The following is a 17,024-nucleotide window of genomic DNA, read 5'->3' on the forward strand; positions in this document are numbered from 1 at the left end:
GAAATAATATAAACATATTCTAATTTATTAGTTTATTATACTAATGCACATCATATATTATTTATAGTATATGTATTATATGTTTATCCAGTTTATTATGCTTAGTTTATTTCATGTGGAAGAAAAAAAAAAGGGAGATTACATCATTTGGTCAGGTGTACCCTTTTCATTAATGCCTACTTTCCTATTCTGAGACTAAATAGACCCTGTCAATTTTCTGCTCTCTTGCCCTGCTGGTTTTGGCCAACAACATGGCAGACAGGCTATTAAGACTTTGGAGGTGAGGAGGCCCTTGACTCTCTGATGCAGTTTTATAGAAGAAAAAAAAAAAAATATCTTTAGTTATAGAACTCTCCCCGATTACACTCTAACGCAGTTTTGTTTTTCTCCTCCGACAGGGATCTTGTGACAGAGTTTGGACAGAAGGAAAGATTGTAGACAGCAAAAACTGAACTGGTCCAACACAAGTCTATCTGGAGGAGCTGCCATGTTCGCTGTGTGTTCCGAGCGGACAGATGGAGCAGACGCACAGATTGTTCGTTAAACCAGAAACGAACGATGATGATGATGCTGCTGCTGCTGTCAGAGACAACAGGGGAGGAAGGAAGAGTGCAGGGAGATGTGGGACACTAACTAAGTGGTCTGTGTGTGACAGCGATAACTGGACACACATGCAGCATCTCAAGTGTGTGCATCAATCTTTGGGTTGAGTGTTGTGTGTTTATGTGGAGAATGCTTGCATAGGTGTGGTTGAATCCATCAGGGCACGGCAATGTGTGCGTGTGATGAATTAGTGATGGCAGCTGTTTGAGTGGTGTGATCCTTCAGTGGTGGCAACAGCAACTGTTAGCGGCGCTGTCTCCGCCCAGCCAGACCAACTGGGTCATCTTCATCAAACACACTGCCTCATTACTGCTGCAGTGCCCGCTGGTGTCACATCACACAAGCCCACCTGAGAAGCAGCAGCGGTAGCAGAGCTGGCGAAGGTAGCGGTATAGTAGTAGGTCCTGCGTCTCGTCTTGTACACATACTGTTAATGTCTATCGGAGCCTCGGCGAGCAAGTGTGTTTGTTCCTGTCTTTGCGCTTCACAAATGTTTTTTTTTTCCCTCCTGTGTTTATTGATCTGTCATCCATCTGTGCTTGTGTACATATGTGCGAGTATATATGTGTAACTAAACCGCTGACAAGCAACGAGAATCCTACTTGTCACATCCGACTCCCAGAACATACTGCTATCACACCCACACCTGCTTCTCAAGGATCTGATCCTGACAGTTATGAATATTGCAAATGAGACAAGTGAGTGCTGGAGCGTCAGCAGTTATACATGTGTGTTTGTGACCGGGAAGTAAACGTGATTTGCACGCTTTCAGCAGCAGAGCGTAAACTGTAAGTTTGGTTGTGAAGTCCATCAAAACGTCAAATTGGGGGTAACTACAATCCGACTAGGACCTGAATGAAATGCAGCCATTAAACAATGTGCGTAAAGTATGGAGGGCATTTTTTACTATTTGTTTTTTTTGCACAGTCTTAATATACTTTTGCGCTGCACCCAGTCTGAGTAAAAGAAAAGAATTACTACTTCTATCTAGTTTTTAGTAGATACAGTAGCACCTCGACCTACAAATATAATTCACTCTTTGTCGCGAACCAATTAAATTTTTCCCATTGAAATCAATGTAAACCCCATTGGTCCATTCTCCAGCCCCAAAAACATACTTTTTAAAGAAATTTTTCATGGATTTATGTGTGGGAAATATACAGACAGGAATTAAAAATAACCTTAATCATTATTGTTTTTTTTGGTTTATCTCTTATTTGTGTCATCTGGATTGGTTCGATGGCTGGTTGGTGGGTGCTCGCTGAACAAGAAAATGGTCCAGGGAAAATTGTCCTGTTCTTTGTTAGACTTCTCTGAAAATGGCACATCACATTGTCATTTAAGATATCCACTGTTCTGTTGGTCACATTTCTGTTAGGGTGATACTTCTCAATGAAAGCCTGCAACTGACTCCACTTGCAACTTAAGGCTTAATGCATAAAGCACAAAAAAGCCTATACAGAGGAGAATGCAAGGAGGAACAATGTAAGCAACACTAAATACCACGCACAACAGTTGTTACGCTCCAACGCCACACAATGCAAATCCCATGGGTTTGTTTGTTTGAGTGTTCATGTACTGATTCAAAATTTGTTCAAAAACTCTGTTCATATGCTTATTTGTTCATGATTAGGGGCGTTCGTTCCACTGTGTATGCAGTTTTACATTCTCTAACCCTCATAACAACCTTTATGTTTATGAAAATAAGGCCATGAATGTGCTTTTTTCTTCTTCAATGTCTTCTAATAACCTCGCCAGAATGCATTGATGTGGAATGTCTTTTCTCTCAAGGTGAAAATGTACCTGTATTCAGGTTAATAACTTTGGCAGGATGGTGAAATGGCTGACCCCGGCTGAAAACTTTAAGTTTAAGAAGAATGAAGGAATTTATATCCAACAATCCAACAATGATGAATGAATGAAGCTTGTATTTGAGAAAACGTGTAAGACACAGAACAGCTGTTAATTCACTTTTGGCAATCCTCCAGAATAACACTCCCAATTAGCCATTATTTTACAGCAAACTTACAACGGATGCTAGCTCCGGGTGTCTGTCAGTCGACGAAGCCCTTAAAATGTTCACACAATGTTATGCTTGAGCTCACACATTGCTAGTGAAACAGTGCTGTGTGTGTGTGTGTGTGTGTGTGTGTGTGTGTGTGTGTGTGAAAACGAGATACAGACAGACATAGAAAGAGAGAGAGACTGCAAATACCTGCAAATACGTGATTCTGTTCTGGACCAGATCTGACAAGTCTTTCGCCTCTTTCAACCTCCACTCGCCAGCTCCATCCGCCTGGCTGAGGTAGTACAAGTCTGTCATGATGGACCTACAACAGGAAGTGGACACTTGAGAAAAAAACAAAAAAAAACAAATAGTCTTTGCGTGCAAGAAGCCAACCAACTCCACCTTAAACATCATGACTGCAACCAAAAACAATTGTAAAAATGGTTTTAAAGTCGACGACATACAAAGGATTCTGCTTGCACCTCTGTGATTCCCCATTACAGCTACTTTGGACAGATGTTTAAGGCATACTGGTGATAATATAGACATTTTTCCACAGCTTTGTACATTTACAGGAACAGACTATCATTTGATGTTAAGAGACAATGAGATGCCACACCAGAAGAAAGTTAAGATGCAGACCACAATAAATGACACAATCATTGATGTCACCCCTCCTAGAAACAAGCAGATTTGTAAATGCAATCTCTGAAGTAGACTGAATGTTTCAAGTCAGGACAAATTTTTTTACATGTCAGTCAAACAGTATGCTGAAAAATATCACACGAAGGGAACCTGTGTCTCATAAGTATAATATGAATATTTTAAAATTTGCTTACAGTGGAATTGTCCATCATTCTATGACATATTTTTAAGTAAATTATGAATCCCACTTTATGAATCACTAGGACTACTTTTAACCACAGATTGGCTAACATCAGTTATCTGTAGGCATTTCTTCATGTCATACTTGAGAATATTTTGATTTAGGACCATCTACTCACTGGCATGCCTGAGAGCTCTGGTGTATAAAAAGGCTGACAAAACACATCACACACTCAAGATTAATTTATTACTCACTTCTATGACCCAAATCAGTCAAATCCCTGTGTGGGACCGCTTTAGCACACTGTATAGCTCAGGAAAAAAAAAACACACAGGGATGCCAGAGCATCCACATTGGACTGCTTTGGCATGCTGAGCATTGTCTTTCTTTTTGGTCAAAACAGTTTCATTGCCCAATTAGTGCTAGAACTGTGGCATAAGGATGGATGTCAAATTTCCTTTCAGCAAAAGCACACAGGGGGGGCCTTCCGCAATTGTCTACAGGAAGGAAAGGAAAGCCTTGCTGGCTGCACAGGAAGAAACCAACAGCCAAGCCCCAGAGGGGGGTGGCAGCAAGACAGGGGAAGGCCACACAGCCGTGAAGTCCCACATATGTATTGAGGCTATGTGTGCTGTGTGGGTGTGTGTGAAAATGTGACTTTCTGTGACTCTTTAACTACAGATGATGTGTCTGTTCCTGCTGGGGCTGCTGGCAGACCATGGCTGTGAATATTAGATACACATTTGATGAATTTTTTGGAGAGCGGGCGAACATTATGGCACGAGAAGGGAAGAGACGGTTGAAGAAGCCAGCCAGGAAAAGCAACTGATTGAGGGTCTACCTTCATGTGTGGGTATTAAAACCCTGTTCTTTTTGTGATTCTTGACTACCTTGCATATTACCAGTTCAAATGAATCAGTAATTATACAAGAGATTTACATTTGGACATTTTTTTTAAACCCAATTAAAAGTTAATGCAAATTATTGTACTTTTTCTACCAGCTTTATCTCCCCAATGAAATTTCATACACATTGCTAACTATGATGGAAAGATCATAGAAACCTCCTATCAAATCACCTTGGAGCTCAAAAAAGGACATCACACACTCACTACGTGCATCTCTGTGTTGCGATCTGGGTGCAGGAACTCTTTAGTATACTGTTGGTTGAAGGAGGAGGGATATTTTTCAATAACTCTTCCCTTAATTATAGTGGTATGTTCAGAAAATGAATGATTAATTTATAGTACAGTCTAATACCACATATCCCCTCTGAGTTATAATTTTGGCAGAAATTAAAGAAGTTGGGTTTTCTCAACAGAATTATACTCTCTTGGTGTTTCATTTGATTTGATCAGTTCAGTTGTTTTTCGCAAGAAGTCCTGTAAACAGGAAAACTCACTTTGTTCATTTTCTACCGTAGTAGTTAACTTTATTACTTTGTTTCATTTGAGGACGACACAAACTTTAGAGCATTAATTTGAACTGCCAGTAAAACTGAAAGCCTTTCCTAACGCTGTGATCATTTTTGGAGGGTGGGAGTGCTTTTGCCTTTTACTGGGAAATTTTTCAAGACAAGAACTTGTCCCCCCCCCCCTTCAGCAGAATTTAAACAACTGAGCAGTGACTTAATTTGACTCAAACATTTCATTACTCTTTCTCCTCCTACCCCGATCTGTGCCGGCTCTTCCAGCCTTTGCCTGAAGCATGAGCAGAAACTGCAGGGCTTCAAAAGTCAACGCATTTGAAAGTCTGTGACTATTGGTGCATACGTGCGCGTGTCCATGTGAGTATGCATATATGGAAGGAGGATTCAGGCCTTATAAAGCTGCTTAGGCGGGAATGACTAAGACAATGGGCTATGTAAGCCACTTCAACAGGATTACAAAGAAAACACTTTGGTTAAGTCACACTTGGTCTTTCTTCATCCCGCTTCATTGAAGACTACCTTCCAGATGGCAGACAATGCTTCTATGACCTTTATCCTAAGTGTCGGAGCCACAGCTGCTGCTTTCAAGTCGCCTCTTCTGGTGTCCTCGTTTCAACCTCTGACATAACCAGCACAGTGTGGTACATAGTAAAGGGGAGGTGCATTACAGACACTTTTCAACATGCTGATCGCTTCTCATTTGATGAACTTGTTATTGAGGTTAAGACCTGATACAGGAAAAGAAAAACACGAGAAGCGCCTTAATGAATTGCAAATTGCGTCTTCCCTAATCCAAAGTATGCATTCATGGAAGGATCGTAGTAAGTGTGGTTTGTGACAATGAGAGATGCACATTTATTAGGGTTATCTCTGCTTGATCATTCCTTATTAGCGGAAGTTTTTCCTGCTTGTTAGCTCAAAGTTGAGTCATGACCAAGACCCTGTTGTGGCTAAACTGAGACCAACACCGGACCAAAGGGACAGAAGACCAAAACCAGACCAGTGCGAGTCCCACGCTGCATGACACACTTGATGAAACGGGAACATGTAAACCCATAGGCACTCCTCACACTGATATGAAAGACCCACATACCCATAAAAACATCCTCAAAAAATAAAACTTTTATTCATTTGCAGCTTTTCATTCCAAGTGTATTCATGTTAATAAATGAGGCCTTATCCCAGCAAAAAAGTTGCCTTTGTCCAAAATAACACAAATTAAATGAGCACTTGTTTCGGATGTTAGAACCGGCCTTTTAAAATGTGGTCTGAAAAGTGAGAGCTATAACACTGCTTGCCACATTTGTCAGTAATTTGGGAGAAATTGCAAATTATTTTCCCAACGCCAAATGTATTTTGTTTAACTGGTGTCTTGCAAGCAGTTAACCATGAGTGAGTTATGACAGAATGCCACTGCGGAGGTCACAGGAAAATATACGTTTCTGTTTGGGAGAGATTAGAAATGAATTGTCTATTACTGTGGCTACGCTTCCTCCTCTGTGGTTAAACAATCCGTCAGATATTTCTATGGGCTTTTCAGAGAAATACACTTCTGAGCCCGTCAAGTATGGCTTTATCCACTTGTCTGAATTCCAAAAAATAAATAGAATAAAATTCAATGTATTTTGGCTATGCATTGAATTTCGGAAATTATTATAATGTTAAGTGGTTGTTATATAATTTGCAGCCAAAACAACAAAATGATTGTATCATGAAACCAAGTCATCTTTTTCTTTGCAATGGAAAGGGAAGATATTGGGCATTGATTTCTCTTTTTTTGTACTGTCAGATCCCTTTTGAAACCCTGACGCATTAATGCCACCTAATCCAACGTGGCTGTTGATGATCACAAGCTTCCGTCTCAAACCTGACAGTTTTCTTGAATTAAAGAGATTATTTGAAGGTTTTGTAACTGCGACTGTGAGCATTCTGAAGCTCCAATACAATATATGGATCTCTACATTTCACCATTCAAGATCTTGCTTTATTTGAAAAATCATCCCAAGAAAGGAAGAGAGGGTCGGAAAAACACAGAGCTAAATCAAACAAACACTAGGATTATGAGTTGTCAGCAGATATTTTTTCACTATGCATTTGGTATTTTGGGACTGTTTGGCTATATATTTATCGGTAAGGCTGGAGTACTTTATATTCTCTGTATATACAAATATGAGTTTATGCATTGTACAGCTGTATGGTGAATAACAGGGCTAAATATTTGGTTGTTTGACAACTCCATAAAGCATAATGTAATTTCTTTACGCACAACTTCCACTCATTTCAAACACAGGTATAAGACAGAGCTCTGATTAAAAGCCCCTGGACGCCAACTGTTAACTCACACAAGTGATTGTCTGGCTGATTACTCTTCTCCTCTGAATGGAGACGGACGGCTCAGCCTGAGTTAGACTGACACCCAAGCAACTTTCCCATTAGTCGTTGTTGCGGGATTAATCACATGTTCATCACCCTTATTAGAGCATAGAGTCCAGTGTTGTCACATAATTACTGGCAAGGCACCGTCCAGCCTCAATCTGATCAGAGGTGTAATCAGCCAGAACCTGAGAATACCCCTGTGTGGGCGACTGGGGTTGGTTAACATTTCAGTATTTTTTCCCTATTCAAACCTCAACCACAAGTCTCTTTTTTTCCAACATTGCACTTGAGAACATTTATAGAGGCACGTTACTGAACTGTTATCCTGACACGAATGAGAAGTTCGCCAAAATCAGTTAATTAAAATCAACTGAAAATGAAATATCCCAGAGTGTATGACAAATGAAAGAAATGAACGAAATTGATCAAAGGATGCCCGGCGGCTCTTTTCTCTGTACTCTGACGATATTTAAGTCAGTGACAATATACTTTTGAGACTGACCTCAGAGCCATTTTATGGATGTGCTTTGTGTTTGTTTAGCCATATCAGTTAGGCTATTAATATCATAGACCGTTAAAATACCAATGAGTAAAAAAAATTATTTTCAATAATATTTACAAGCATAATGGAAGGTTCCTTTCAGGGAGTAAGTGGTTTGAAAAGCAACTCTGTGGTAAAGACAAAAAACAGCCCACAGAATGCTACCGTCCTAAGCCTTTTTAATTCCTGAATTTTTGAACATTTCAACACATGATCCATCGCCTTGCATCTATAATAAAATTTGTGCCCACCTTTCCTGGTGTCCCAGGTCCTGAAGGAGCGTGTCAGCATATTTCTGTCTCTCGCCGGGTTCCACGTTGGTTAATTTCTTCACCTCACTTCGAACAAAGTACCAAAATTCCTTAACGCCATTTTCCACCCTCCTCCGCAGCTCCTCCTGAGTGGGCCCAGGACCTACAGAGAGAGAGAGAGGCAAAAGAAAAAAGGAAAAAAATGAAGTTAAAAATAAAAATCCAATATCTATACTCGGGTGTTGTGATCGTTGAGGTATTGATCGAATCTGAATCGATATATCAGAAATGTGAACTTCACGGGAAAACAGCAGATATTATGCCCTGCGAGCCGGGGGCCCAAACACACGGCTAACACACAGCCAGATTTGTGTAATATTAGCATTAAAGGCTCAGTTTTACTGTTTCCAGCTTTGACCTCATTAAGAAGCACTTGCTCAATCCATCTGTGCCCCACAGCTTTCTTTTAGTTGTTTTTCAACAAATAATTCAAACGACAGGATGGACTTCTACCACGCCCCTGCCAAACAATGTAAAGTAGCACACATGGATAACCCAGCTGTGCAATGAATGAATGAATAAATAAATAAATACACAAAATGGAGGAAAAGAAAAGATAGCCTCTAGCTGAGTGAAAGGAAGTGACTAAGAGGGAAGATTTTTTTTTTTTTTTTTTTTTTAAACCTTCATATCTTGCGTTCACTCTCCCTCCCCTTTTCTGAAAGAAAAAAAGCTAGAGGGTATTTTTAGCTTTTTTTCTTCCCCTGCGGTAAGATGGAAAGACTGACCCTGCACTGCCCTTCACGCTTACATGTCCTTTATTTTCTCCCTGTCTGTCTCTTTTCTCTTCCCGGCTCACTCACTTTCTGCCAATGGGGCACTCACTTTGCCTCTACTTCATTCCTGCGTTGTCGTAGAGTGCCAAATTTACCGATAACCCCCACCCATCCAATGGATGGATGGAGATGGCAACTGCTGGAATCGATTACTGTCTGTTTTCCGGTTTTTGTCTTTTTCCATTTGTAGTCAACTGGCTGGCCTTCAAGATCAGACCTTTAATATTTCCAAGGAGCATGTCAGATTCTTCATCATCCTTTGGATTGGTGCCACGCTTGCTTACCATCACCAGTAAGTTTCTGGAAGCTGTGGATCTTCTGTTTGGCTCTGGTGAGCTGGTCTTCCAGGGAGCGCAGTCTCCCTGCGGCCAGGGACCCAGCTTCGGCTTGACCTTCTGGTATCCTAGGGATGGGGTGGGGTGGGGCAGACAGTGACAGAGCTGGGTGAGTTTCAACGTCTCCAAAACAGTGGATAAACATTGTAGTTTGCTAACCACTGCCGCCCCTGTGGCAATGTATGGCATTTCCCTGAGGGTAGGGTCTCAGGGATGCTGAAGCCACAAGGGCAATAGGGAAGGTTACACCCTGGACTGGTAACCAGTTGGTCACAGAGCCACACATAGAGACAAACAACCATTCGCTCTGTCATTCACACATCTTGGCAATTTTTCAATTCTTCCCATTAACCTGCATGTATTTGGACTGTGGAAAGAAACTTGAGAACCTTGCTAACTCCACACAGAAAGACCCAGTGTAGGAATCGGTGGTCTTGCTCCTGTTTGCAGGATTGCCAACAACTGTGCCACCATGCTGCCTATACAAGTACCCTGCTGTTAAAAATTATATAATAAGCTAAATTACAAAGCTTTCTGAATGATGGTGTGTTAACACCAGCCATTTTTTTAATCCTCAACAGCAGGGAGGTGAGTGTGTACAGAGAGATGATGGATGTAACTGCTAATACAAGTGCTCTTGTCTACAACGCATTGACAAAGATGCACTGGTTACAGCTGTGACGAGCTATGGGACGGGAAAATCTGCTTTATGTAAGGTAAAGCTGTGACGGACAGTTGACAGACATGTGACCCTTCAAGCTACTTCAGAAAGGACAAGGTCAGGAGATCGTTTTATGACGAATTATGGTTTTCCATGCTAGGGTAATTAATAACTACTGTGGCACGTGTAAGAATAATGGTCACACTCGCCATAAAATGCAGGCTAGTAAAAATGCAAACCCCCAGAATAATTACACCAGTAATGTATATGCTGTTTATATTCAGTCAGTATCTGTGATTGTACCAGTGATTACTTCCCTTACTAGAAAATAGTCGTGTCTGCACACTGCAAATGTGATGCTTCCACTGTTATTAGATGTTTAATGAATGATATTTTAGCATAAAAACGGATAGTCATTACAGAATGTTGGTGATGAAGAGCAAACTGGGATTCATAACTTGACCACACTACGAGTGCGGTTAGGTACACCCAACATTGACGTAGCCGGTATCTTACGTCCAGCAGACTTCTGTTTCTTGTCAAATTCAGCATTTATTATTTCCAGATGAGTTTGAGGTTGTTTGTCCGTGTGTGTGTGTTATCCTTTCAGTGAAGACATTTTAAGCAGGTGTCTGATCTGCGAGGTTAGCGGCTTCCTGAATAACCGAAGATGTAAAACTATTCCTATACACTAGAATTAGAATTAAATGCACGTGTGGGGTGGGACAATGCAGATCAAATATTAGAATATTCCTTTGTCAAATGGCTGTAAGGACTGCATTTTTATATTTGGCCAATCTATAATATCATAAGAATAATGTTTTTTTCTTTGTTGGAAAAGAAAAGGTGAAATAAAGCATTTAGTTAGAGACATTGAACTGAAAAAAGGAATTAAGAAATGAATCCTGAGCGAAGGAATTAAAGCACATTTAAATTTTATTTCTCAGTTGACTAGGGTTTAGGGCTTTAACCTTCTACCTAGAATTTGGACACCGTATTGGGGCACAGAATTAATGGTTCATATTTGAGGTCCAAAGAAATAGTTTGAAATGTAAAATTACATCTCTTTAGCTGTGCCCATCCGACCGGTTTAAGTGCTGTCCAGCAGGGGGCGGACTAAAACTTCACTTATCTAGGTTTACAGTGGCTTTTCGGTGGCAAAAATTGGATTTAAATGTACTTTATATTTTAGGTAGAGTCACACTGAGAGGTAAGGTTGCGGTCTGATTCCTTAGCGGCACCAAACCTGTAGGGTCAATTGCTAGCTAACATCTCACTCAGGCAGCCAAGAGGTTTTGATATGGAACTTGAGCCACGCTATACAATTTCAAGTCGATGCACAGATAGGTTGGGTGTACATCGCTCAAGCGGAGGCAGTACACCTGCTGTTAGAACAGATGGCGAAGTCGCAGGTTGTCAGTGCTGCCGATGTGACTATCACAGCATTATAGACTGTGGGGAACTTGAGAATTACGTATTATTTTCTCCTGAGGAATGGCGATGAGGCCACACGGCTGCGGCCGTCATATAAAGCTCTTGCAACACGCTTGATGGGTCCACCTTTCATTTGAAGAGAGAAACTTCATCGGTGATAGCCTGTCACAAGAGATGGCTGAGAGTGAAACAGACAATGGCTGCATGGAGGAGAAAGAGGAGCCAGACGCTGCCCCGGGTATGATGGGGGGCCCGATCGGAAACACAGAAATCTAGTGATTTTGGTGCTTTGGTGGAGAGATGTAAGGGATGACAGATATTCACAACACTCAAAGATGGTTTGAAAAGTACATGCCACAAGGGCTGGTATTCTCAGTTTGCAGGGACTGTTAATAAGAAAAGAAAAGCTGCATGTGACCCAGACTCGGATGATTGACTTCTCTACGGCAATTAATGTCAGGAATGAAGTCTGGCCTTTGCTTTCTGTTCAGTATTTACTGTACGTTGCTACTTGTCAGTTTAGATCTGCTCTCTCCTGATGTCCATGTGTTACATTTCCTGCTCATGGAGTTAGCTTTTTTTTTTTCTTTTGAATGTAATTTTTTATATGCTGTGAACATAACAGGGACTTAGACTTAGACTATATAGTTTAGAATGGCTGAGTTGGGGGGGAGATTTTGATTTTCTGATAATCTAACAGCCTACTGCGGTTACTGGTGAGAGGCTGCACTGGAAAACCTCATATTCTGTACAGTTACATGAGTATCGCAATTGCTCTCACATCCTGAATTGAAAAGATTTTTTGTCACACAAAGCAATCACGTTTCAAACAATGAATCACTGATTCTTTTCGGTCATTGAGCCAAGAGTATACTACAGATGTGCCTATCCATGTCTCAATTTGTCTTTCACCCAGTTGGTCTTGAGAAAATAAATGCATTATAATAAGCCTGAATGTTTAATAGTTAATGCATTCATTCATGGTCCGTTTTGCCTATCCTGCACTAGGGGTTGTGGCCGAGGCGCCGAACCAAGCTGAGAATTGAGTGTGAGGTGGGGTTCGGTCTGGTGAGCTCTTCATTCTCGGGAAAAAAAAAAAAAAAAAAGATTCCAAATCAGCAGAGAAGAAAAAAAAAAAAGATGTGCCTGACATTAAACCAAATCAATTCCTCTCCATGAAACTATTAAAAATTGAGGGCGGGGGAGGGGTTGGAGGGTGGGGGTGGGGGCATCGGTGAAGTGCCGCAAAGGCCATGTTAATGAGTCATCAAGGCATGCAAACTCAATTTGCTCACCCAGTGAGGAACATCAGTTGCTGGCAGGCATAAAGATGAGACATTTAAAGTTACAATGGCCCGTCGTGCGACACAAGCCCCCTCCACTGCTCCAGCCTCTGTCCCTGAGAAGCACTAGCCTCCCTCTTCACTGAGTACTAACAGAACATTGGGCTTCAAAGATATGGAAATAAATGAGGAGAAAATGAAGGATATTTTTAATACTCGTATTATGCAACTAGAGGGTGGATTTCAATACCTCTGTAGATATTACAATGCATTTCTTGCATTCACGTTCCCTTCTTCTGTCCCTTCCATTTCAGTGACACAATTCTTTTGAAACTTGAACTAGGTGTTTTTCCTTTACAAATATCAGACCTACCATGCAATGTCCATTCAAAGCATCCTCAAAAAGTACCCCCGGAGGCCAGGCCTGCCAGTGAAATCACTGCACAGGAAATAGGACTATTCCCCCCCAACAACATTTCTCAGGGGTTTTAAGTTCTACTAAAAATGTAGTATCAAGTAACCTGACGTGTCCCTGAAAAAGGCAGATTAAGTAGGCCACAACGTCACCCATCGGACTGATGAATGCAGATGTGGTCCAGAGGTGAGCAAACTCACGTCAACAAATAATAAACTGCTGAGACACATTTCTGTTGTGGGCTTAATACAAGCATTTCAAACAAACAAATACAAATACTGTACATAACATACAGTAGACAGCAACTCAATGGTGTCAAGGCGAAGACACATAGAAGAGATAAACTGTCCTGGAATCCCAAGAGGATCTGAAGCTGAGAGTAGAACAGTCATAATCAAACACCTCAGAAGTAACAGAATGAAAAAACAAGTCGGGGGAGGCAGTGCTGAAGGTAGGGGGCAAGTGATGAGTGGTACATAAGCCTTTGGAGCTGAACCCTACTGGCATCCAGCAGTGTGCCACACAGCAGGTAATATTCAGCATGTAACCCACTTTCCACTCAAACGTTTGCCTAAGCTGACGCTCTGATGTCTCCCATAACAGCACCCTGTAGCCGTGGAGTTAACAGGGTCGAGCGCTTGAATAGTGGGGGTGAGGGTGGGGGGCCACTGTGGTACAGGCACGGTGGAGTAAGGGTATGATTTCAGATACGCTCTGGTTAACTATGGTGAACTTCAAAACGCTGACCTGTAGAATGTGCAAAATATGCCTCATGTGTGATCTTCGAGCTGCTGAGTTATCATGGCGCTGTGAGTGTATATGTGTGTGTGTGCTTACATGCCTGTGTGTATTAGTCAGCCAAACTAACAATATCTTCATCTAGAGCTACAGGTAAACGTTGACAACATGACCACAATTTACATAAGCAGGACAGTGTAACTGTCCATTACATTGAAACCACTTGACTCTAATATGCTTGGATGATAATCACAGGAATGTGGGAGTGGGAAGATGCAAGTAAACACCATAAATGGGTGAAAATGTCTGGTATTTCCATGAAACCAATCCATCAAGCCTCATGATATCCGTACAGGCCATGTGAGGGCACTTTATAAATTTGATGATAAGGCTACTGTCTGAGCACATTATTTGAATGTGTCATATTGTGTACCACAGTACAACTGTCAGTCTGCTGTGTCTGTGTCCAATCGTTATGTCAAATCAGTTTATCTTGGCTCTGCATGTCTGCTTCCCTTGATGTACCCATGTTGTGACCACAGACTTAAACTGTATAATCCCGGGTGAATTGCTTCTAAATGGTACATTCTTGCCTTTCATGCTTCAAAGCCTCATTATAGTCCGAGTCGGGCAGCTCCGCTCCAAGTCCTGCTTGACAGAGATGTCCTGCTCACAGAAAGAACCACAATGGTGCTGGTGTGTTTGGTCACAAAAGTTTCATCAGTGAGCCTGAGCAACAATCTGGTTGGTGCACATTCTGGTCCAGAGGCAGGAACAGCGGCACCTGGCCATGGAGCCACATTGTTTGCACATTACAAGAAAAATCATCCTTCTATATTTGATAGGATTCGACTCAGCTGGTCTTATCATACCTACATGCACAATTACACGCAGTGCTCAAACTTTCTCTACAGGATAGAGACCTAAATAAGGCAAAAATATGTATCATGTGTTAAAAAGACGTTGCAAACTAATGACGCTGGAAACAAACAGAAAAAACATCAGGGCAAATGGGGGGGGCCAGGGGGGGCTGACAGGGATGCAATGGACTGCAACATTAAAATGCAATTCCACTGAAGCATGGAAAAACAATTTTCTCTTTTGTTAATCTTGTTCTTCTCTCTCCCCCAGATATGGGGCACGTTAGGAAAAGTAATTCTAAAAACCCTTTGTTCAGCCCATCACATTGTGCAGCATTACATTTTACACTCAGGCATTCAAAACATTAGTGACATTTATTTGAATGTTACACTTAATATTTCATGGTACCATGCAGTACTATACTATACATTTGCTCCAGTTGGCGTGAGAGTAGGCTAGAACCTATTATAATTGATAATCGATCAGAGTTCTCAACTATTAAGAGCACACAGCATACTGATAGAATCCTCACTAAGGGTGGGTCATCAAAACATTTGGGACAATCCTGATCAGACACACACATCATCCTGGTTTAAATGATTTTTACAGAAGGTGGCACCGCGGGAAAAGATTAGGGATTGAAGTTCTATTCAAAATATCCCCGTTGTCATGCCATTCGTCATGCTCTTTGGTTCCCTCGGGATCCCTGCTACCATCTATTGACATGCCCAAGGTATTCATCAGATCCCCATCACTTAGCCCAACTGTCACTCTTAGCCCTCGCTCTCTCTGAAGAAACACACATCAGACTGGTGAGTGTTACTGTTTCCGCAGGAGCTGCAGCGTCTTGCCCAAAGCGACTGACAGCTGCAGAGAGGGCGGAGCCAGACAGACTGAACAGCTCAACCCCTGGCTCACCTCTCATTAATGCTGCTGGGTGATTGGTGGGTTGGCATTCTGCCTGTCACTCAAATCGCTGAGGGATGGCCTGAATAACTGAATCACTGGACTGAATCTGTAGGCCAGCCAAGTGAAACTAACTCCATTCTGTACGCGGTCTGACAGATTGATTAATTTCACATGACACCTCCTTCTTCGAAATTATGGTGACTTCAGCAAAAATTGATACAACACATCCACTTATGTAAGAGGAATTCATTCAGGTGGTTGAATGACTTCATCTTCTCTTTTTCTGTGATGACACTTACATTTGCAAATGAGTGAGCTGGTAAATCAATATCAGCGCAAACTGCTTCGGTGTGCGTGTCTCTTTGTATGATAAAGCAAATGGATTAGTATTAAGACAACCACTTCAAGTTTGTATATATATATATATATATATATATGGTAGTATATATCAATGTTTTCTCAGTGCTGAGGAATCAATCCTATGTATCACAGCAGACATTATAGAACACTTCCTGATTACAACAGTAAATTATGTTCTTACTTTTCAAACCCCTTGCCTTCCCTGCTTTCTTTCCAAATAAAACATACCTTGGATCAAGTCACAACTGATATTTTTACACACAAATAAATTGTATTGCAATGGAGAGGTCTGAAAAAGTAAAATGGATTCTATTGTGGAAGAGTCAGGAATCATTTGGACAACCTGCTCCAGCTGTAGAAACTCTTTGGATGCGAGCAGGAATTAAGCAACGATAGCGTCAACAGTGATGAAAATATGGAACTTTCAGAACAAATCAAGCCATGATATCAAAACGTTCCAGTTTCAACTTACCATCACACATCTAGCAACTTGGGGAATTATCTAAAAGCTCAACAAGAACAAAATGTCTAATGGGACTCTGTCCAAACAGTCATAGCTGGATTCTACTTTACAGCAACTCGGCTGAGTGCAGCGTGACAGGCGACCCGGAGTGAGAAACCTGCTTCCTTCATGGAGCATTAGGCTGAACATAACAGTTAATGAAATGAGAAATTAATATTTTTGTGATGTAATTTACATTACAAAAATTACACGTCATGAAATTAAAAAAAAATTAGTAAAACAGAATATTCGATTGCTTCTTCTTTTTTCAGCTTTTCCCTTCAGGGGTCGCCACAGCGAATCAACTTTCTCCATCTAACCCTATTCTCTGTATCCTCCTCTCTCACACAAACTACCTTCATATCCTCTCTCACTACGTCCATAAATCTTCTCTTTGGTCTTCCTCGAATATTCAATTGCATTCTTTTGAAAAGTTTGACTGTTTCATCCAGAGCATCTGTCTTATATTGAAGGCCTCATGTGACTGTAATCTCTACGCATTTATAACCCCATCCTTTAACCCTGTAAAACAATTTATTCGCTGTATTTCATTTGTCTAATCAAACAACACAAAGGTGTGATTTAGCTCTCATTTTCATTTTTTGAATTAGGCCACTTAGAAAAGAAGGTCAATTTAAGGTTAAGGGCTCTTTCTGG

At 41.2% G+C, this 17,024-nt stretch overlaps 1 protein-coding gene across 2 annotated transcripts in view; it reads right to left on the reverse strand.

Annotated features, from left to right (window-relative positions):
* fut8b (fucosyltransferase 8b (alpha (1,6) fucosyltransferase)) overlaps positions 1-17,024 on the reverse strand; it is a 107,938-nt gene that overhangs the window by 32,751 nt on the left and 58,163 nt on the right. For both annotated transcript variants that reach the window (XM_086166808.1, XM_086166807.1), the window contains 3 exons: positions 9,154-9,272; positions 8,034-8,196; positions 2,819-2,933 (listed from right to left, as the gene is read on the reverse strand). In XM_086166808.1, the coding sequence (XP_086022934.1) occupies positions 2,819-2,933; positions 8,034-8,196; positions 9,154-9,272 (397 nt within the window). The remainder of the gene's footprint in view (positions 1-2,818; positions 2,934-8,033; positions 8,197-9,153; positions 9,273-17,024) is intronic.

Source organism: Fistularia commersonii, chromosome 20 (assembly GCF_037954325.1).
Source record: "Fistularia commersonii isolate RoL2024-O1a breed Wild chromosome 20, RoL_Fcom_v1.0, whole genome shotgun sequence".
NCBI classification, from domain to species: Eukaryota; Metazoa; Chordata; class Actinopteri; order Syngnathiformes; family Fistulariidae; genus Fistularia; species Fistularia commersonii.